The 23,670-nt window shown below is 30.3% G+C and overlaps 2 protein-coding genes across 20 annotated transcripts in view; both read right to left on the bottom strand.

Annotated features, from left to right (window-relative positions):
• Positions 1 to 23,334, bottom strand: part of LOC139516980 (ninein-like protein) — a 62,270-nt gene extending 38,936 nt beyond the window's left edge. For 2 of the 19 annotated variants that reach the window (XM_071307472.1, XM_071307487.1), the window contains exons 1-6: positions 20,851 to 20,972; positions 15,323 to 15,395; positions 14,378 to 14,568; positions 13,035 to 13,284; positions 11,332 to 11,480; positions 10,051 to 10,107 (exon numbers count right to left, since the gene is read on the bottom strand). In XM_071307472.1, the coding sequence (XP_071163573.1) occupies positions 10,051 to 10,107; positions 11,332 to 11,480; positions 13,035 to 13,284; positions 14,378 to 14,563 (642 nt within the window). In that variant the 5' untranslated portion in view covers positions 14,564 to 14,568; positions 15,323 to 15,395; positions 20,851 to 20,972. Of the gene's footprint in view, positions 1 to 1,662; positions 2,056 to 10,050; positions 10,108 to 11,331; positions 11,481 to 13,034; positions 13,285 to 14,377; positions 14,569 to 15,322; positions 15,396 to 17,978; positions 18,086 to 20,850; positions 21,038 to 22,500; positions 22,748 to 22,930; positions 23,080 to 23,118 lie in introns of those variants that run through there. The other 17 variants (XM_071307483.1, XM_071307488.1, XM_071307482.1 and 14 more) reach the window with 15 other exon arrangements.
• LOC139516982 (galactosylceramide sulfotransferase-like) lies at positions 3,144 to 4,462 on the bottom strand. The gene has a single exon (XM_071307496.1). It carries the CDS (start codon positions 4,420 to 4,422, stop codon positions 3,205 to 3,207), a length of 1,218 nt encoding a protein of 405 aa, XP_071163597.1. The 5' UTR covers positions 4,423 to 4,462; the 3' UTR covers positions 3,144 to 3,204.
• Positions 23,335 to 23,670: the final 336 nt, after the last annotated feature.

Raw genomic sequence — 23,670 nt, 5'->3', positions numbered from 1 at the left:
TGATTTTGAAAAGTAAAACAAACCATTATAACGCTTCAAAATTTTGTATGTGAACCTGTTATCACATTCATCAGATATGCTCTTCGGACTTTAATAAAGTATTGAATCTAGGTAAAGTTTTGAACCAAAAATTGAAGTGTTCCACCTGGGTTGGAACCCCCCCCCCCTTTTTTTTTGCCGATCAATGCATTTGAATGGGGACATATAGTTGGAATCCCCCCTTTGTCCTGGGTTGGGAAACCCCCCCCCTTTTTTAAACGGCTGGATCCACCACTGTAATGAATGTAATACCAGAAACAGATCCTGTTCACACACAATCCTTTTATTAAATATATTTTCATGAAATATCGCATAGATTTGAGGTAAATATTTAAATAGATTTGGAAGGGATATAGAGCACATGCAAATACCAACTAAATAATTACCAAATTTACTATTATAATTGTCTCATATGCACAACTGTACAGCTCTTATGTAAATATTTATTTGGTACATGTATACTTAAGTGTGCTCAATATTTCCCACTCACAAATATGTATCAAAATGATAAAAATTTTAAGCAGGAAAATCAAAGGCATGCTTTTGACCATATAATCTTTCTAAATATTCATCTGTTTTATTTGTACCCAGAAATTAAATTTAAATTCTGTAGGGTTTCAGGGGAGTTTTGGAGTTAAAACTGAAGTTTATGTTTTAGTCTAACTGATTTGACCCCAAGAGATTACTGGAATAACAGGCTTTTCAAAAATTTGCAAACATATTGAAATTATATAGAAATTAGTTGACTCTCAATACTGTAACTGATGCTGATCTATGAAACTATATATTGAGATATTAAGGGTGAATAGCATGGGAGAGGAGAGGGGGTTGCAGGTGGTAATTTTATTGTGGATTGGAATCCACCCCTGCTGAAAAATTGTCATTTTCAGTCTAATAAATTTGATTTCAATACATTGAGCGGTGAACATTGACCAATATGTGTTTTTTGTCATTCATTTGAAGTCCATTCATGCTGACTAGAAGTAAATGTGACTCCATTGTCTTGCTGGGGAATTATTAAAGGTAATCCAGGTCTGTCTAAACATCTGTTTTTATCATAAAAGATTTTTGACAAAACAGTGACCTAGCTTTAGACCAGATTTTTTTGGGACTTCTAGTATATAATACCTCCTTGTGTTCCTAAACTACCTTTGAAGGTGTTTTTATTTCACTGAGTTACCAGAATATTTTTCTTCATTGTTTGCTTTTGTCTATAATTTTTTTTTTTAATTTTTGAAACATAAAGCACCCTAAATATATTCAGAACAAATTCCAAAAAAAGGAAACAGGGATTTGATAAGAAAATATGTGTAGTTTAAAGTGTATAAAATACATAAAAGAAATTAGTTTACAGAATTAAAAAAAAACTATCTTCTGATTTAGATCCTTGACATATCTTATTAAAAGACCATACAAATTTCAGTTTATTTTTTTTACATAAACCAATTTACAGAAAATTTAAACAAAAGTAAAAGAATCTTACCATTGAAACATTTGTTTTCTGGAACTCCTTATATTATTGACAGTAGTCTCCCTTTCATGGCCATAAATTCACAAGTACATTTGTATATGGTCATTCATTGAAGTTTTATGAAGTACTCTACACTAAATAAAAGTTATTACCTGTCTGTTAAGATAAGCTTCTCGATATGGTCTCCTTTGTTCGCGGCTCCCCATATCACAAAATTTACTTTAAATATCACTCTCAATAGAAAATGTCAACATGTTATCAAGTCACCTATCAACAAAACAGATGGTTGACAAAAAAAAACATAACAAAAGTTCCAAATAAACTAAATCAAGTGGTCAACTTTTCCCGAAACAGAGTTTATGTTGTTTTCATTGATTGAAGTGTTAGTAAAACATCCCACACAAACATGACACAGAAGTCAGGAAAATTACGATATTGATCTGCTGAACGATCAATATTTACAAACGGAGATATTTAAATTTGTTTATAAATGCAATACACAAAAGAATTCTTCGTCATTTCAATCTTTTTATTCAGATTCTATAAAGGTATCAAATAAATTGTTTCCTTAATGTGTATTGGTAAGAAGGAAAATAAATAGCAAGCGATTTAAAAATTAAATACCAGTCTCATTGAAATTTAAATAAAAACATTCAAGAGTATTTTACTAAGGACTTTTCATACCTAATCTCTAGGGTCCATCATTATCCAATTACACGTGATATGCAAAAGATTCTATTGTGTAAAACATCACTTTTAACTGACTGATTATAATGATTCTATTATTTTTTGTTAATTACTTCAGTCATAATGAATCAGGCATAAATGATCATGCTGCTCAGAGCAACTTGGAGATTCTTTACCTTAGGTGGAGTTGCATGAGTAATATAAATAATTTATATAGGAAAATTGGGAAGTTCTAATTCCATGGGTAAGCTGAATTCATCTATTAAAAGACAATTTTTATTGATTAATTGTTGTTTATTTAAAATCCAGTACAAATTTTTTCACCCATATTCAGGACCAGCAATCCAATATCTTGGTGCTGCATTGTTGGTCCACCCTGATGAAGGGCAGTAAATTTCTATCAGGGACTGGAATTAATTGTATGTTAGACTGATGTAATCTATATTAATTTGATATGGTACCTTTTCAACCAGCTTCGCTTAATATACATTAAAAAAGTTTTATAGCACAAAACTCTTGCAAGATCACTTATAAACCATGAATCAAAAGAGCAAACATTCCACAGAAAGTATTTCTAACAATTAAGCAACTTATATTTACTTCAGACATCCAACTTTCAATCTAGCAAAAATACTTGACATCATCAGCACAGTTTGCAACAAATAGTGAGATGAAAAATAATCAATATCAGTTCATATCTTTTTAGATCTTTTTCCATGCTGAAGGCCTCACTGTGACATTGAGATGTGATGATGAACATAAATAAATGTGCTAGTATTTTTTGCTTATGATATAGTTTCAGGAATTTTATCTTTAACAATACAACTGTTTGAAATGGTTCTAACATAGCTTGGATTCAATTAAGTGAGTTCAGAGGAAAAATTTCCTAAAAATGAGATACAAAATAAAGCATAAAACAAAAATTCTATAACAAATAAGTCCCAATTCAACTTAAGTCACAAGTAACAGAAAAAGATGAAGATAAATATTATCTTATAAATTTTATTTTAGTGATTAGGTATGGGATAAGAACATCCACGAGGTGGTTCTTCCCATTTGCCTGTTATTTCTTCCTTCTTTGGTTGTTCGACTCTATCATACTGTTCCCTCAAATTAATGAGTAAATATCTACTCATGAGACCACATTCATCAGATGTGAAATTAAATTCACTATTAAATCTGGATTTTGGAATGGTTAGAAATTTGCCATTTGGTTTAGTATTTCCTTCAACAAAACAGAATTGATTAATTAACATTTGAATCAATTTAAAGTGATCCAATTCATCATAAAAATCTTGACTCTGTGCATTCACTTTTCTCCAAAATGTTGCATTAAAATGATCGTATATAATAAAATCTATGTGACTGTAATTTTTATACAAGTAGTAATTATCTCCCTTTAAATAGTTTTTTTTGACACCTAATACATTGCTGGAATGGTGAAGAATGTCTTGTAACGACCAGCACATCATTCTCTTTAGAAGTATTAATGATTCGTACATGTATTCAACAATCATAACCAAAGAAAATTGTTTTTCTATATGATTGATATACTCTTTTATTGCTGTCAAATTTTTAGAAATATCCATCCTTCCTTTAGGAAAACCAAGCGGCATACCCAAACAGTGTCCTTGTAAGTTCTGAACTAGAGAAAAGTTATCTGCAATACAGCCTCTAAATTTATGTTTTTTAGGATCTGAGAAAGTTTTATCATATTTTTCAATGTTCCTAACAAATTCGGTGAAGTTATTTTTAGGTACTTCAGCTATATCTCCCATGCGAAAATACTGAAACGATGACACAAGCCGACTCCATGGTTCCCTTATAGATGTGATGTACACTGTATCATTAGGCATTAAAGCTGACATAACGCTGTTGTTATATACAGAATGCTCAAAGATGATATTATATGGCCATTTTGATGGCCTAAAGTCACTTTTCTCCATGATGTATGGCCAGCCAAGATAGATATTATTTTTAACCGGTAAGACAAAGTTAAGCACACGTTTGTATCCAAATCTCCTAATTATGGTTGCCATTGTCTCTGTAGCACATTTCATACACTTTATAAATACAAAATTCCTTTTTTCAGTACAAACCTCAATTCCATATTCAGATCTAACAGAAATATGGTTTTCTGTGGATATATAATCCTTTTTGGTGAAATTTCCAACATAAAAATACAACAGAATTTGAAAACCAGCACCTATAAGCAATGCCTTCATTAAAAGTATAAAACTTCTTTTAAACTTTCTGCCTATGTTGATCATTTTTTCAAATACATCAGCTATATTTATAATCCATAACTAAGATTTGATAATATAAGATATTTCAAATCAATAGTATATCATCTTTTCACCATATTGTTAAAATAACAAACTGAACCAACGACAGATGTGGGACATGTCTAGTACAATTAATGCTCCAAAAACATAATTTTTATAGTCTTTCAAAAACAAAAGAGAACCTTCTGACTTGGCAACATATTGCTCTTTAATATTATTGTAAAATATTATTTACTGACAAATATTTATTACAAATTATAAATATTGCTTTCTATAGAAGATACTATGATCTCTAATGGAAGAATCCATAAAGATTATCTGTTTTAACTTTATATCAACAAATTTATGACCACATATGTATAAGTAACTATAATAATATTATAGCGCATAATCTTCTTGATATTTTGTAGTAAATATATCACATTTGTACATTAATAGCTTAATTTATTTTGTAGCATCTCAATTTATCAGGATTTATAAGATTTTTGTGTTAATTTTTTTATTTACCTCCATATCATACATAATTATATCTACATTGGAGCAGTTATTGGTAAAAAAAAACATAAATGATAGTGGACTAACAATTGTTCCATGTGTCTTACTTCGTTTGTCCAAAATACACTTCATGTAGAAAAACCTTATTCAATAACCTTAATTGGCTATCTGAAAACTTTGTTTTAGATACAAAACTATTAATTTGCAGACACTTGGAACTTTCGAACGATCAAAATATTGAAATTTTCAAACATGTTCAAAATTTCATAAAAAGGTCAAACAGATTTCTTATGCCTTGATAGAGCCTTATTATTACTGGCACGGAACGTCATCGTCATCATCAATACACACGTCATCGTCACAGAATTATACGACTTTTCAAATTTTCTTTTTCTCTGTTTACTTTCTCTCCTCTTTTTATCTATGAAAGCTAGAATTATATTCTATAAACTGTTTGCGTTATATGCATGTCCATTATATTAAACTATTATTGTAATTTTATACTGTATTATGGAGAAGACTTCATAAGTATGATTTACTTGTGTCTAATCCATTTTGCTTTAATTCAGCAAATAAAATATGAACTAAATCCTTAGGAAAGGATCATATCGACACAAATCCTGTCTTAATCAAAGCATGTCTTGCCTTGCTGTACTAAGTGTTGTGCCAGCAAGATGTTATGGCAAGCTGTTAAACCATTACAATACTGTTATCACTATAAGGACAGCAAAGCCAATATCTATAATTTGATTATATAAAGACATGTTGATGGAAAACTGAAATTTCTACACAAAAATCCACTTCGCCTGGGGCAAATATGTTTAGCCTTGGAACTTTCACTAGTGCAATAGTAAACTAACAAGATAGCATGAAAACACGTTAAATCTTGTTATTTCTTCACAAAATTCACTTTGCCTGAGGCAAATATGTTTAGCCTTGGACAAATAACTAGTCCAATAAAAAATATAACAAGTTTGCACTTGCTGTCGTGCTTAGCATTCCCCCTCCGGTAAATATCAGAATCAGAAAACCAGAGGTAGGTCTACAGACATGAAAAGAGCTCACACATTACAACTCATCACTAGAAAGTTGCTGACTAAATATGAAGTCACTCTCTTCAATGGTAGTTAAGAAAAGTGTGACAGAAATATCCAATAGGAAACCAAAAGGATGAATTAATAGACAAGTTATATACAAAATAGCCACAACTTTTAGTGTGGCTGTATAATAATCATAGTAAAATAAAAAATCTAATACTGAAACTTGACAAAATCTTTCATGCATTAAAGAGGTTAGTAATGCCCTTTAACCTTAGGGCTCAAACAGTCATTTTCGGCTACCATGAAGGTACCCCCATGCACCTAATAGCTATTCCCGGCTGACCTTGTCGCTTGAACTTTTGACATTATACAACAATCCCTTTTCCATTGTGGCGTCAGATATTTTGTTTTATGACGTCAAAATTTTACGGGAACCTGTGTGAGCCCAGGAGCATTTGCATATGCCTATGATGAGAATTTCATGACAAAGATTTCCTTGCATGATTGGAAGAATGCAGACAAAGAGAAGTAACTCTAATCTGGTAATAACAGTATGATATTCCTATATTGTCATATTTTGTTTTGTTTTGTTTTATTTATTGTTATTTGAAAAAAAATTTATATATATCAATGACCATTACAAAGATAAACAACATGCACCGGACACTGTCACATATCATCTGTCTAATATCTAATTACCACCAAAAATGTGTGACATGACAAATACCTGCAATTCACCTTATTGTGTCATTGCTCAACATATTTTTATGTTTTCTAATGTGGAAAATAATATGGTGTCATTGCCCAACATATTTCTTTTGTTTTCTAATGTGAAAAATAATATGTTCTGTTCACAACATTTTTTTATAAACATGCCAGTGAAAGTGCAAATGAAGAATTAGAGTTAAATCTTGTGAAAGACTATATGTAATTGTATTGTTTTGACTTGACTGACAAAGATCAAACCAAATTGAAAGACAATAACATTACAAGGATACATTTACATATTTTTCTCACAAATATACTGAAACAAGGTTCAAAATATGATAACTTATAAACTGGCTGTCTCTTCATACTGGTATTTTGTACATTTGCTATATTTTTTGGTGTCATATTTTTGCTTCCTCATGACATGAAACCCAATAAAACACAAGAAATAGCACAATATAACAATCTAAATGTTAGAGATTAGTATGGCATTTGTCTGAAAACACTGCAACATAACTCTAAACAATACTATGTAACTTAACTTTTTGCCCATATAAAGGCAATGTTTAATAATTACTCTTATACAAAACAAAGAACTAACAAGAAATTACAAAAAATAAATTTTATTTCAACATTTAGCAAGTTGGCCTTCTGAGCGTTGGACGAGTATCAATTACATGTTTATTATCTCGATCAAATTTTTCCTTTATCTTTTCTAACCATGATATATTCATTGACTCACAATCTTTTCTAGAAATTTCAAAATCCAAATTGAATTGTGAACTTGAGATTTTTAAGTTCTGATGTAAATTTCTGTCTAAACCCCAACAGTAATGATTGACTTGTTTTTGCATTTGAGAAAATTGTTTCACCTCATCATAGAAGTCAGGACCTTCTATAGCAATCTTTTTCCATAATGTTTTATTAAAGTGCTCATATATCATATAATCTATGGATGCCCATTTCTTATGTTTTTCTTTATTGCTCAATGAAAAGTAGTAAGTTCCTCGGTTAACAAACTTGTATATCAGGTCTTTTAATTGCCATTTCATAAGTCTTTTAAATAGTATTAAAGATTCATGAAAATATTCAACAATCATCACTAGAGAAAATTCTGTGTCTAAGTTTCTGATATGCTCTCTCACAGCCGGTAAATTATTAGTGATGTCTTGTCTGCCGTACGGGAACCCTAATGGCATCCCTAAACAATGAGCAATTAAGTTTTTTGTCACAGAAAATCCATCAGGAATACAATATCGATAATGGGCTGCTTCATGACTTTTATAAATTGAATCGTAATATTTGATATTTTCTAGGTATTCAGTGAGCGGATGTTTAGCAAATATTCCAGCTATCTGCTCAATTTTGAAATAACTAAATGCTGATTTAAAATGTTTCAGTGGCTCACGTATAATAGATACATAATGTGTCGTCTCAGGGGGAAAGTAACGATTCATTATTGTTTTGTTATATATTGCATGATCAATTAAACCATTGAATGGTCGGTCAGAAAGGCGGTAGTCCAAATCATTCATTAAGTAAGGCCATGCAAGATATAGTCTTTTCTTTTGAGGAAGCATTATATTCAGATTATTTTCATAGCTGTATTTACGGAGTATTCTCACAACAGTTTCAGTAGCACATTTCATTGTTTTAATAAATACAAAGTTGCATTTCTCATTTGGACATTGTTTATTTGTTGAACTAGCAGTTTTTGGCACATTTGATTCTTCAATCCTATTATGGTTCTGTAAATAATTTCCAGAATTCTTTAAGTCATGTAGTTTCTCCTTTTCATCAGCCATCACTTCATTCACCAGCACATATGCATTTGAATCAAATTTTTTATCCAGAGGTTTCTGTGGTACATACTCTGAATCTAGTGAATCTAGTATATCCTCATTACTTTTATGAAATCCTAAAGATAAATTCTTCAAACACAGCATTCCTATTAGAAATATGACCATAGGTGGCAGCACTCTGAGTAAAATATATCGCCTTCTGACCATTGCTTTTATGTAAACCACCTATTACCAAATGTTTAGGCAAGTAAGACCAAATAAATGTTTTTTTTAATATTTCATGTCAATCCATCGATTCTATCCTGAAGGCCAGTATGTTCTTCCTGATGTGATAATCCAAAGTGTAATAGCCTCTTCATGTCCTTATTTCCTTCCATCAAAAATTATCACAGGTACATTCAGTATTTCTGTACATTTTTATCTTTACTAATCTCCTCTATTAATGACTATTCTTTCACTACATTAAGTACTTTAGATTGAGTATAAACATCTTCAGGTGTGTCCTACACGATTTACCTGGTCAGAGATAAGCAGGTGATTATAAACAATACACCTGTAATAGTCTCTTGTTTTACACCACAATTTAAACTCAATGAATATTGAATAAATTCATTGTATTATGAATGGATACAATTACACAGAAGCTCAGTTATACAGGAAATTTGTCATGTGTAACTCTTCATATAAATGAGGAAATGTGTTGACTTAAAACTCCTCAACAATGACACATAGCCAACAAGATCAATGTTATCTATTAATTCATTTTACTTTACTATGCCCACCCAATCCAATATTTATTCATCAATTTATAAGAGAATGTAGACTTTTCCAATATTGAACCAGGGTATCTTGTTTATTGATTTTTTTAATTGAAAGTCACCTTAAACTTAATGAGAAAAAATACACCTTTTTTGTCTTATACTGTAACTGTTAATATCTACATTCTAACTATTCAACTTGGTTAATTTTTTTATTGATTTTTAAAAGTCATCATAAACTTTTTCATTTTGAATCAAACATAAGGATTACCATAAATTAGGTAACTTATAACTGAGCTGTTTTTATATTCATAGATTGAACTTATTTGTTAAATTGAACGCAGCCTGCCAATAGACAGGATATAAAAATTGTTAAAGCAAATCTTTCAACAAGTTTTTTATAAATTCTAATTCACCAAACTCAGATGTGTTATCCTCTTTAATTTCACATAGGTGAAAGCACATATTTATAAGTATCCCACTTATCGAACAGGATTTCCTTTAAATATCAATTTATATAAAACTACATACATTTATATGGTGTTTTTGATTGCTTAAAAATCCCAGGGCAGTTGTGTTTTTCTGTACAATCAAATAAATATATGAATTTCATTTTAAAACACTTTAGGACTAATTTTTGAAGTATAAAACGGGTAATTTAAAAAAAAAAAATGACTTTGACAAATTGATTAAAAAAGCAAACTGTTATCTAATTTGTTAGCTTAAGCAACAAATGTCAGCAAAGCAAGTGTAAACTTTACTCACTTGTTTCTTCATTATATGTTTGATAATGAATAACACACGTCGTTTACATTTCTTCTTCTAAATAACAAACATCATAAATGTCAAAAAGATACTTTTTGGGGTGGAGGGGGATTGGGGTGGGGCGAGGGGGGGCTGATATTGAATGACAGCATGTATTTTTAATGAATGACAGCATGTATTTTGTATTATTTGTTTACACAGCTCTAGATTCAGCTACCAATGAATAATCCATTAAGTGTAAAAATAATTCAGACTCAAATGAAAAGTACAGACAAACCTGTTATGAAGGTCACCTATAAGGTCAAGGGATAGTAAATGATTTTCCTAAATATGATTGAATAATAACACTTAAAATAGATAAACATTTGTATAGAATGGAAATGAAATCACTGTAAAGTGTCCTCGGAAATATGCTAAATTCCTCAATAAAAATGGTAAAATAATTTTAGAAAAACAGATAAATGTAAGTTTTAATGTAGTCAAATAAAAGTTGATCACAAATTTGTTTTCAGGGCATTCATCATTTCAATCAATTGCAATTCCATACCCTCACAACATATATAATTTTCTCAGCCAATATTTACAAAGGAATTTAAAAATCATGCAATGGTTAAATTCAAATTTTCCTTTTCCACCAATACAAATGGTCAATGATATTAATAAAGTTTGAACCCAGCAAATCAAAAAAGAGTCCAGATATTTCTTAACCATTTTCAGACTACTGCAGGTTCACTATTTTACTTTGGATACCAATTTTCTTGAGTTTTATGGGAAAATGTTCAATGAATTACAAATTTCTGTAGGCCTGTATGCAGAATTTGGCAAAACTCGTAACAAAATCAAATATCCAAAAAAAACCAATTTTTCCTCAATCCATGAAAAACAAGAATGTGTCCCAAGTACACGGATGCCCCACTCGCACCATCATTTTCTATGTTCAGTGGACCGTAAAATTGAGGTCAAAACTTTAATTTGGAATTAAAATTAGAAAGATCATATCATAGGGAACATGTGTACTAAGTTTCAAGTTGATTAGACTTCAACTTCTTTAAAAACTACCTTGACCAAACACTTTAACCTGAAGCGAACGGACGCACAGACGGATGAACGGACGCACAGACGAACGGAGGCACAGACCAGAAAACATAATGCCCCTCTACTATCGTAGGTGGGGCATAAAAATGAATCCATAGTATCTCAGAAGTCTAACGTTTGTGCAATCATAAAACTTGTGACTATAATAGGATATAAATATATAAGAACAACATAAAGAATTCTTACTTGTTTTTTTGGCTTGATGGGTGGTTTGCCTTTCACAATTTTGTTTGCTTTGCCCTCTATGTCTGGAATATTTAGATCTTCAAAATCTTCTTTACTCAGGGGTTTGGACTTTCTTCCATATTTCTTAATGCTGATTTCATTTTGTAAATCTAGACATTTAAAAATTTATTTCAATTAAATATTTTCACCAGTTTTACTCTTCAGCTCAGTATATAACATATGAATGGTGTCCGAACAATTATCAGACATACTTCAAATAGTCAATTATTGCTACAATCTCAACTTCTACCAATTTTAGAGAACTTTGAAATATTTTCCTTCAAAGTATTACTTGTATTAACATAGAAAACTTCAAGCTTTACTGGTTGTGAAGTGGTCACATTTTGGAGACAATATTACAAATTAAAAAAGAAAAAAACTAAATTGTTTGTGTACTCTCATTCAACAGAGTGTCTCCTTATGTGACATCCTTCATCTAAATAATAAAGGGCTGCGCTTTAGCGCATGATACGCCCGTTGCTCTTTTAACTTGTCTTTTATGCTTTAAATGAATTTATATGATCAACTAGAAATATATATACAAATCAAAAGGGATGTTACATTAATATATTCACCAAAGTTTCATAAAATCCCCCTTTTTTAAGTATAAAAATTCATTACTTAAGAAAATGTAAAATCTAAAATTTATAAAAATGGAAAGGGAGCTTACATCAATAGATATAAACAATTCACCAAAGTTTCATGGACATTGGTGAAAGCCTTTTTGAGTTATTGTCCGAAATGTTGAAAATCCCCCTTTTTTTATGAATAAAGCCCCATAAATCCAAAACATAAAATCTGAAATTTATAAAAATTGAAAGGGAGCTTACATCAATAGATATAAACAATTCACCAAAGATTCATGGACATTGGTGAAAGCCTTTTTGAGTTATTGTCCGAAGTGTTGAAAATCCCCCTTTTTTTATGAATAAAGCCCCATTAATCCAAAACTTAAAATCTGAAATTTATAAAAATTGAAAGGGAGCTTACATCAATAGATATAAACAATTCACCAAAGTTTCATGGACATTGGTGAAAGCCTTTTTGAGTTATTGTCCGAAGTGTTGAAAATCCCCCTTTTTTTATGAATAAAGCCCCATAAATCCAAAACTTAAAATCTGAAATTTATAAAAATTGAAAGGGAGCTTACATCAATAGATATAAACAATTCACCAAAGTTTCATGGACATTGGTGAAAGCCTTTTTGAGTTATTATCCGAAGTGTTGAAAATCCCCCCTTTTTTATGAATAAAGCCCCATAAATCCAAAACTTAAAATCTGAAATTAAAAAAAAACGAAAGGGAGCCTACGTCAATAGATATAAACAATTCACTTAAGTTTCATGGAAATTGATGAAAGCGTTTTTGAGTTATTGTCCGAAGTGTGGACGACGGACGGACAGACAGACGGACGGACGGACAACGGTATACCATAATACGTATAAAAATGAAATTCCTGAAGCTAAAACTCAATTCTTCTTCAATTCTAATGACACTGATGTCAAACTTCTAAAACTTTAGAAAGAAGAAAGGATAGCAGCCTTATTCAATGTCTGATAAATCAAAAAGTAGCTTAAACATTCACCACTATTAAGAAATGTGGTAAATCTCAACAAGACAGCAACTCAGCAATACGTTTAAAAAAAAAATTATAATAAAAATTACCTGGCTGGTTGCCATCTGACCCTTCAACATCGTTATCTTCACTAATGATCTTTTCCTCTATTACTTCATCCTCATCATCTCCATCATCTTCATCTTCATCATCAGTTTCTTCCTCGCTTTCCTCTTCGCTATCATCATCATCATCTACATTAAGACTGTTACTATCATTTTTATCTCCTTCAACTACACGTTCTATGGTAGACTGACATAAGATTTCTACAAAATTTTCTTTAAATGCCTCAAAGGTAACCTGTAAAAATATCAAATTTTATCATAAGCTGAAAATACCATCATGTTTTTCTTTATATTTTCTTTGTATTTTTTGTATTAAACTGATGGAATATAACTCAAAAGAACACAAGACCATACTTTTTGAACTATCCAATCAGTAATTATAACACGAAATACCCTTGTCCTGAAATTAGCAATTGATATTTATCATAAAACAAATAGAATCATTTAATATTAATTCATTTAAGAAGTTATGACATATCAATTCAATTTAGAAGTTGAAAGGCCTGCTGTTTTCAGTTTAAGAAACATTTATAATGCCTTTATCACTTAGAAGATTTTATAGCAATTCTTGATTGTTTTTATTAAAGAGTGTCATAAGAGAGAAACAAATAGACTTTGAGTTCAAAAGGTATCTCTGCTGGGGGATAAATTTTTGAATATTACTTTATAAAACTGGACTATAGGTGATTGTAATGTGTTAAAACACTTGACTACAATATCATTAATTAACAAGTAGTAGTACCTTGTGCCTTACATGTTCAAATGTGGACAAATAGGTTTTCGGTTAATCAGAATTAGATATTGCCTTTATGGGAATGTTTAATTCAATAAAATTAATTTTCCATATGCAATCTAACAAATTCACACTTTTACCCCATCTTAAAAATACAAATGTATATAAGGAAAAAAAAATCTTGTGCATTCCAATTTATGTCATAAAGTTTTTTTCAATAGATTTCATAAAGTCATGCTACATTACAATGAATTCTTTCCATCAACATGAACAAAAATTAGTCTGTTATTTTCTAATGTTTTTCTGCTATAGGTTTTCAGTAGTATACAACTAACTTAAATCTATCTGAATACAGGTATATGAATTTCACTCAAACCAATGCTAGGGCTGTCATAAACTTGCTATGAAGTGAAAACTTTTTTTTGCTCTGGGTTGAAGGCCTCTCTGTGACATTGACAGTGAGGCAAGCGTTGCTCTTATGATTTTTGTGTTTTATTTTTTGCTGTGCATGTAGTGATTTTGTATCATGGATGGATACCCAATTCCCTGTGTTTTTCTACTAGCGATATTACTAAGAAAGTAATATTATAATCACCTTAGCCTCATCTGTATCTTCTGTTAAATAATCTACTATAGCCTCTGCCTGCTCCTCAAGTTGTAATTTATAACAAAGTTTTAATAATTCGTCTTTATCTAAATATCCTTTATCAAATGAATCACAGCTATCAAACACTTCCTTTAATTGATGTAAGTAAACTTCAGTCTCATCATCTGTATCCATTACATCTAGAAGAAAAAGTAAGTTTAATTGTGTTTAGCTGAATAAGGTCTGTAATAAAACACTCAATCAGGTTTTCCAAAAATATTGCAATTGGTCATAGGTCTTTTAACTTGTATCATATAAGTTTAGGTCCATGGTGATGCCTACACTAAAATAAACTGGTGCACCAGTGCAATTTTAAGTGGGAAGAAGAAGTTAAGAGAAATTATGGAATACAGATACAACAATATGATTTATTTTCAATAGCAGAACCATTGCTGGCAAAATCAAAACAATGTTTTCCTTGACAAGTATTTACAAATAAATTCAGAAGTCTTAAAGAGCATATCTGTAGGCCTTGTCATGGACATAATATAAATAGATCTTTTACATATTCTGGCATAGAACTTTTTTTGTGAAAAAAAGTATTGTGAGGTCATTTCTGGGTAGATTTTAATCAACTTGATACAACAGAAGCAGAACTGTCACAGATTTATTGGTTTACTCAATAGTCATATTTTTGTGGCAAAGCATCTGTTTTTAAGATGATGCAAAAGCATTAATTTTTGTATGGAAGTTTGCACTACATGCGACAAAATAAAAATTGTAAAAAAATTATCACCAAATAACCAAAATTAACTTCAGACAATTCTGTGTCTTTCAATATATTGTTTGTTAAAATCCAACCATAAATGCCTTCAGAATACAATGTGTTATTGTTCAAAATATATGATGACGGACACTTATTACACAAGTTGTATTTGTGTCTTCAGTACTTACTTTATAGATCTGTAGTAGAGAAGGAAGTAGTATCTGAACTGTTGGTCATTTTACTCCTTGGTGAGTTATCTTCCTGCAAAATAAAATGTGTGACTGTTCAAATTTAAAGAGAATGACAGAATGCCATAATATTTCACAGCTTAATGCAGACGACAGAGAGATAGGCTATAACTTTAGTTAAATTGATTTTGATATGGAGTTCTTTGTTTTTCCTTATTTTTTAGTCAAATCCATTTTAATACTACAGGTTCTTTCATGAAGAGACGGTATTTTCTTCATAACTATGTTTCTCATGTCTTCATTAAACTTTAGTCTATTGCATATGCATGTACATTGTTCTTAATTTTTCAAGTCTTTTCATCAATTTGAGGTTTTGGTGGGGTTTAAACAGTTTTGTTCAGTCTTTAATTTTTTATGTTGTGGTCATTGAACTGTTGTTTGACTTTGTTTTTTAGTCGTGTCCCATTTTTATATATGGCTTAGTCACTTTGCTTTCAGCTTTTTAGTTTGAATATCACTTTGGTATATTTTGCCCAATCTTTCAAATAAAGAAACACTATTTTTGCAGTTTCAAAAAAGATAAAAACACAACATGTTTTAGGTTGATGCAATTCCAAATCGTTATTTACAGCAATTACTAGTTGGAAAAATTCATCCTTATATTGGCACAATACAAAAAATCCTAAAAAGCACAAATGGCAGATCTTTGCTTCTGTTTGAATTTATTTGCAACTTTATCGGCTTAAGGATGTACTTAGGTGAGATTAGGTAAAAATTAAGAAATTAAGAAATTAAAATTGATACTAAAAGCTGGTAGAGCATCAATTAAGGATAAAGATAAGCTAAAAATATTGATAAGTCATGGACCTCCTTTTTGAGATATTTGAGATTTAAAATATGGCGGGAAAAGGTTGAATCGGACTTTTACCTTATATTTGCATTGGTATTATTCGGGTCTCAAAATAAAAGAAAGAAAATCAAGAATCTTCTAAAATTTGGATAAATTACCTATCATGAGCTATTAAGTCTTATATGAAAAAATAAATGGGTGTTATGGGGCAAAATATTTTACATTGTATGGTATGGAAAAACACCAAGGAGTCCAAAAATTTGACACAAATTCCAAAACCTCACCTAAGTACATCCTTAAGACAATTTAGAATTTGATTTAAAGGTATTATACAAACATCTATTTATTGTTGAGGACTGTAGCCTATCTTCTGTATGTCTTATGGCTGGTTTTTTGTTGTTGGTGTGTTGCTTATTGATGTATACCACATAAGAATGTGAAGGAAAAAAGAATCTTTGAGAGTAACCCAATAACCCAAATAACAAAAGCGCTTCTAAAGGACAACAAACAGTCCTCAACAAAAGACAGTTTTTTTGTTATTAACATACATACAGCAAAAGGCTACAGTAAAATAGATATATTTGAACTGTCATTTAAAAATATACAACAAATTTTATCATACATTTGACCTGATCATTCAGATTCACTATAACACAAACTGTTTTAAACATATAGAATACAATATTCATTTAACCCTGTGTAAATGTCACAGAGGTAAACCTCATATTAATCAATTCTACTAACAATCAGATGGATCTCTGACTAGCATCATTGAAGTTATTCAAAACTCTCTAGGGATCTATTGGTAAAAAGTTCATTTAAGTATAGTAAAGGTTTGGTCAAGTCAAATTTCAATAAAAACACTATTTTTTCAAATTCATATTTGATCCTTAAAAAAATCTCTATTAGCCTGAAGTCCTGTAAAAAAAGAAGACCTTAAAAGAATCACAAAATGGTCTTCTTTATTTGGAATCAATACTTTAAAAAAAAACTGCTGCATGAACTAAGGCATATATTTTAACAATGATTCATTGCTAAAAAATTTACAAAACTGCTTTACTTTGCAATGTATAAAATAACTAAATGCTGGTACAGGTCTTTTTTTTAAATGAAAAGAAGTTCTATTTATTGAAATTTGATTTGAACTTTTGATCCCTCTTCAGTTTCTGTTCTGAATATTTACTAAAGACTTCCAACATTTTCAGTGAACTATACTTTGTGTGCATGTACATGTATTTAAATTTATGTTGTACAGTTTAAGTAGTTTAAAATAAACTACTTTAGAACTTTGTAGTACACTCCTTCTATTTCATGAACTAACAGCAATGTAAAATGAAATCATTATAAGATATCCCTAAAATTGATTAATAGATAGCTCTCAAATTTAGGAATACTTGTCTACTTTCACTTTTATCTACCGTTGATACTCTAGTATCAGATTATAAGTTGCTTGCCCTTTTCAGCTCCAAATTCTAAGGATTTAGTCTTGACCCTATTTTTAAGTTACAATTTCTGGGTGCCAAGGTTTTACCTAGGCATTAAAGATTTTTTTTTCAATTTTCAAGCCAGATTTTCATTCCAGATTTATTATTTCCTTACTAACTCCAGTAATCTATTGAACTTGTCCCTCCCTTTTCAAAAACTTAAAAAGACGAATTTAAAAGTATTACCGACCTTATATAAATCATTTGTTCATGTGATAGACTTCAATTCAATAAACTGTCACAAAAGTGATATCAAATTATGTTTAAATTCTTTAAAGACTAGTATTTTAAAAGAAAAACAAATAAAATAAGACACTAGTACCTAGCTATTGTCGATTTAATCCAGACAATCAAAATCCAATGGAGTACTTAAACTATTCAATTATACTACAATAGGCACATTTTGCTATCTCTATAGTACTTATGATGGTCTCTTTCACCTGTTGATAAAAACAGGTAAAATCACCTTGATGACAAAGTACTTATTGATGATTTTCAAAGAGAAAAGATCCCTAAAATAGACAATTAAATACTTAAAAGTATTTTAAATTTCAAAGTTAATTTGAAATTATTTTCTTTCACTTTATAGCAAAATATTCATATTATTACTTTTTATGACCAATTACAAATACTTGCAAAATGAGAAGTATAAATATGACTTTATAAAGTATTAATATATCACCATTATATTTTTGTACAGGACAATCAAATATGTACTTTAATTTAATTTATTGATTTTGTTAATAAATCCATCACCAAGATCCATGATAATTTTAAAATATTTCAAAGCAATTTTGATAACAATATGACCTGAATATAGCATGTATAGATCAATAATTCCTTACAAATAAAAGTTAGGAAAATGTTTTATGTTGAAAATTGAGAGATCTAAGTGTTGAATATATTTATTATTTCATGGTGTGAATTAATAATATATGGGCCTATTTCTATCACAAACTTTGATTCATACAAGCATATAAACTTAACTTGGCAGCCATCTCGATTTTCTTTTTTGTCGGAACAATGGATTGACATTGAAGCTGTTTTGAATTTATATGTAACAGAACTCTTCAATCACTCATACATGCATTAAGAAAAATAGCAATATCTTATTTCATCTTTCATCTTTTGAAATATTAACCATATTCAATCAATTTGAATTCTATATTTCAAAACATGCTCTTTTGAGTCCAAGGAGCTTTCTTACATGATTTCTAATTGTTTGTCTTTACCAAAGAATTGAATGTATGTACAATATTTTGGTTTGGATCATTTGACTGTAATATGGAAAACACTACATATTTTATCTATTAAAAACATTTTAATTTCATATTTACTAATATGAACACATGTGTGGATTAGTTTTTGAATGATTAAACATCCTTCAAAAAACTTAATTCTCTATTTAAATTCTTATCTGATTTATACTGTTTTGACTTGAGGAGTATTATAACAGTAAAACTATTTTCAAGATATATTACAAGTTACACCCCTTTAAAAATAAATAGACTACAGGCTTACAGTAGCCTGAACTGACTGACTGGCACATATTTGGATATATTAAAATCATTAGTAATAGTGGTCAGATATATTTCACACATTAAGTAAGATAGTGACCAGATTGATACAGATCCACTTACAGAACAAATCCAACAAAAATGAAAAAGTAATATATCCCATCACTTCTTTCCTATCAGTTTATGAGTACTACTTATTTTGGTTTTCAAGACAATGGCACACCTGACAACTTTTCAAAATGCCCATGGGGGGTTTCATAGTTTTATGACTCTTTCAGTCCTACAAAACCTAATTCCAGGGGCCCTTTAAATACATTTTAATGTAGTTTTTTGGTTTCTTCATAAATTTTACAAGCCTGCAGCCCTTTAAAAAATTAATTGTTTTGAATAAAATTGTGGACAAAATTGCTCTTTCAAAATTTCCATTTTGGAGCCTCCATGGGGAAAATCCTCTGTAAATAGGTACAGTTTTCAGTTCTGCAATTGCCAAAAAAAAAAAAGTATTTCCTAATGGTTCAGTCACCAATTTCAGTAAGATTTGACTTGTTTTGTAGATCTTGTGTTGTTTATCATTTATGCTGTTTATTGTTTTCTAGAGATTCATCATTTAATAACACTAACTCACACAAGAAGTCAAATACAAATTTAAGCTATGTTTGACCTAATATTTGTAGATCTTGCCTCTTAAATTGTTTTTGCTTTATAAGTCTCTTTCTATAACAGTAATAAAGATATTTGCAAAATTTAAAAAAAAGAGTAAAATTCATCATTCAAGGGCAATAACTCCAATAGAATTGACATTTTGTTTGACAATTATTCAACAGAAACACTTGAAGATAATGGGGTCACATGATCATTTTTGAAGGTGATGAGCTTTTTTTTCTATTTTTTCTGATAGTTTCAGAGATATAAACTATTAATCTATGTTGACCCCTTTGGTCAGTTTTCAGCAACAGTGGTCATATTTGCTGATGGATTAATTCCCAATAGTATTTTACACACTAAGGATCAACCAGTTTAAGTCCAGTTACATTCAGCCAAGCAGTTACAGAGAAGATATTTTAGTCAGACACTGCAAAGCTCACAACAGCACAGGACAAGACGGACTAAGGATGCCAAGGGATGGAAAAACACTTAGCTATCTAGTGTAAAATTATACACGTTTTCGGTAAACAGAAAGTTGTTGAGTGATGAATCTGAGAACGCATCACACAGTATAACTGAAGAATCTGAAAACGCATCACACAGTATAACTGAATTACATAAACCCTGGAACCAAATTTCAGAAATCCTTGTCAAGTAGTCCCTGAGAAAAATGCGACGAAAATATTCATGGGAGGGATTGACAGACAGAGGCAAAACAGTATATCCCCCACTTTTTTCACAGACAAGAAGAAGTCCAAATAAAAAATCAATATTTTCATTTCTCAGTAACTTAATTCTTTTCATAATGAAAAATTGACTTGAAATATCATTGAGAAAAGATTAGCAATAAACAATTAAAACACAAATCTAATGTCCTTAACAATGTTTTTTTGGGGAAAAACAGCTGAACTAAAAAAATATTTTTTTCAAATTTTAGATATAAAATCATAAAAAAAATCTTGTGTAGATTTTGAGGCGCCTAACCTACAAAGTGCGGTAACTTTACATGACAAAGATTTAAAAACTACTTACAATTCAGTCTCAGGACCAATTTATATTATGATGACACAAACCGTTAAATTATTTTCCATTGGACAATAACTCTTTAACACTTTAACAGGTTATAAGTTATAAATCAATAATTCTGACAGTAAATAAACTTTTATAGCGATCTACACAGGTGTGTAATCAGCTGATTTCTACCTGTAACATTCAAAAGTGAAAATTTCAAATGTCATCAATAAGGTATTGTATCACAAGAGGTCTGATCTGATTGTAGCCGATAATCACTCTAACATTATAAAGTGATTGTCGATTTTTCCTCATATCATTATTACTTGTTCAGTAATTTGTTAAATATTTTCCCAAAATAATTGGCTATAGATTGAGTTGAGAGAATTATAGGTAGACACTTATATATAATCATATAGGAAAAACTAAGAAGTATTAGACACTTATTGACATTAAGTCAGCTCATTTCATCTACAAGCTAATTGATGGAAAGTTCAAGGTAACAGTGGCGGATCCAGAGGGGGGGTTCCGGGGGTCCGCACCCCCCCTTTATTTTGGCTGATCAATGCATTTGAATCGGGACATATGTTTGCACCCCCCCCTGCACCCCCCCTTTGCCCTGGGCTAGCACCCCCCCTTTCGAAAATTCCTGCATCCGCCACTGGGTAATCTTGTTGGACAGGAGGAGTAAACTTTAGTAGCCTTCTCATTCATATATCTGCAATTGATTGATTGATATTAAAATAAGGAGATGTGACATGATATCAAATGAGACAACTATCAACCAAAGTCCAATTTATGTGGATGTAAGCAGAGATAGGTTACCTTCAACATTTAGTTGGACCCATTACCTTTAGTCATCTATGAAAGGCCTTGACTGAACATCCATTGCAGCAATTCAAATGAGAAAACCATCAGTCTGATGTATGAAAAAATAAAATGTAAAATCCAATTGATTATAGATATAAGAAGATGTGGTATGAGTGCCAATGAGACAATTCTCCATCCATGTCACAATTTATAAAAGTAAACCATTATAGCCAAAGTACAGCCTCCAATACTGAGCATTGGCTCACACGGAACAGCAAGCTATAAAGAGCCCCAAAATGACTAGTGTAAAATCATTCAAACAGGAAAACAAACGGTCTAATCTATATAAAAAACGAGAATTGAGAAACACGTATGAACCACATCATAACTATTTGGAATCTAGATAGTCCCATGAATAATAAGTAAACCAACTGACATAGAGAAAAGAGAATATGGAGAAGATGTACAATAGACACCAATTTCATTATATACTAGGCTATACAACATTTCAAGTCAATTTTTCATTATGAAAAGAATTAAGTTACTGAGAAATGGTGCTTTTATTGCTGTTTATCATCTAGAGAACTCTAAAATACACTACCAATACAGAATAAAATTGAGAAAGGAAATGGTGAATATGTCAAAGCATGATTGATACCAGGAGAAGATATTTGTTCACTACACAAATAAATCTAAAATCTATCTCTACAGTAGTTTGCAGATTTCAGGATACAATCAGTAAATTGCAGCTGATAATGATAAATGCTTCCTAGAGGACTGTCAATCCTGTTTAGACAAAAATGAAAACTCAAGTGTTTTATAAAATATCAGATTTCTAATATGACAGAAATTGCTACTCACCTTTCAACAAATTTTAAAAATCAATGGCAAAAATCCAAATCGAATTTGATTTTTTTTCTTTCTTGATAAATGTTCAAATTCCCATTTGTGGTCACACTTTTAAGATTACAGATAAAACAATCCCATAAAACCGTACCTTCTGATATATAAACAATTAACAGCACCTGGATGATTTGATACTAAATGTACCCTAATAATGTGGCTATGCAAGAATACATACTCAATTATTCTTAAAATATATAATTTTGATATTCGTTCAAGTTTTATCTATTTATTTCACAAACTGAAAAATTTGGTTATGGCTGATTTGTTTACATCTAAAGTATAAGTAAAATTTTCTAAACTAGGAAGATATATTAAAAAATAAATGAGAGATAAATACATTCATTGATATCAAACCTTTATAAATAGCTTAAGAAATTATACATACATTGTGAATCCAGTAGTCGTGTCTAAATGCAAAATTCTCTCTTAGGAGTATTTCAATGAGTTTTGACTTGCTTAACACAAAGCTTTTCACTAACGTTAAATGCAATAAACTCTTTCATACAAACAATTGAGACAAAAGACAATAGGGACATACTACGTTAGTAAACTTTTACCAAACAATTAACTTACGGCATACTTCATTTCACACCAACAGTGAGCAACGGGTCTAATTCAGCCATAGTGTACTTCAATCCAATTAGACAATCTCCAGCCGATCAAAGATTATCCATTGTCAAGATTTTTAAACTACAACAAAAATTAGATCTAAATCTCCAAATATTTCTAACTATTAATTTATAAGCATGTACCTTACCACAAGTTATGTTACGGTTATTTGTTTAATCTGTCGTAATCTGGACTAATTGTTCAATTTTGGGGATCAATGCAACATATTTGATTGGGTAATGATTAGAAGTAATAAATATTTGTATTAAATTTCTTTGATGAAATCTTGCTATATAAAACTGCACGGATATATACCATGATAAAATATGCCGGGTTATTTCTAGCAGAATCATTCAAATCAATAGATTTAAGTTAATACACATGTAAATCAATCCATTGAAAAGATTCAAATTACATATATAAACTTAAATTCAAAATTTAAAATTCCTATTTCAACTAATTTCTAGTGTCTTTAAATCAATTGATCATTCTAATCAAGAAAATAAGCTACACAAA

The sequence above is a fragment of the Mytilus edulis genome, chromosome 3, assembly GCF_963676685.1.
Source record: "Mytilus edulis chromosome 3, xbMytEdul2.2, whole genome shotgun sequence".
Classification (NCBI taxonomy): domain Eukaryota; kingdom Metazoa; phylum Mollusca; class Bivalvia; order Mytilida; family Mytilidae; genus Mytilus; species Mytilus edulis.
This window is presented reverse-complemented; position numbering and strand designations above follow the sequence as displayed.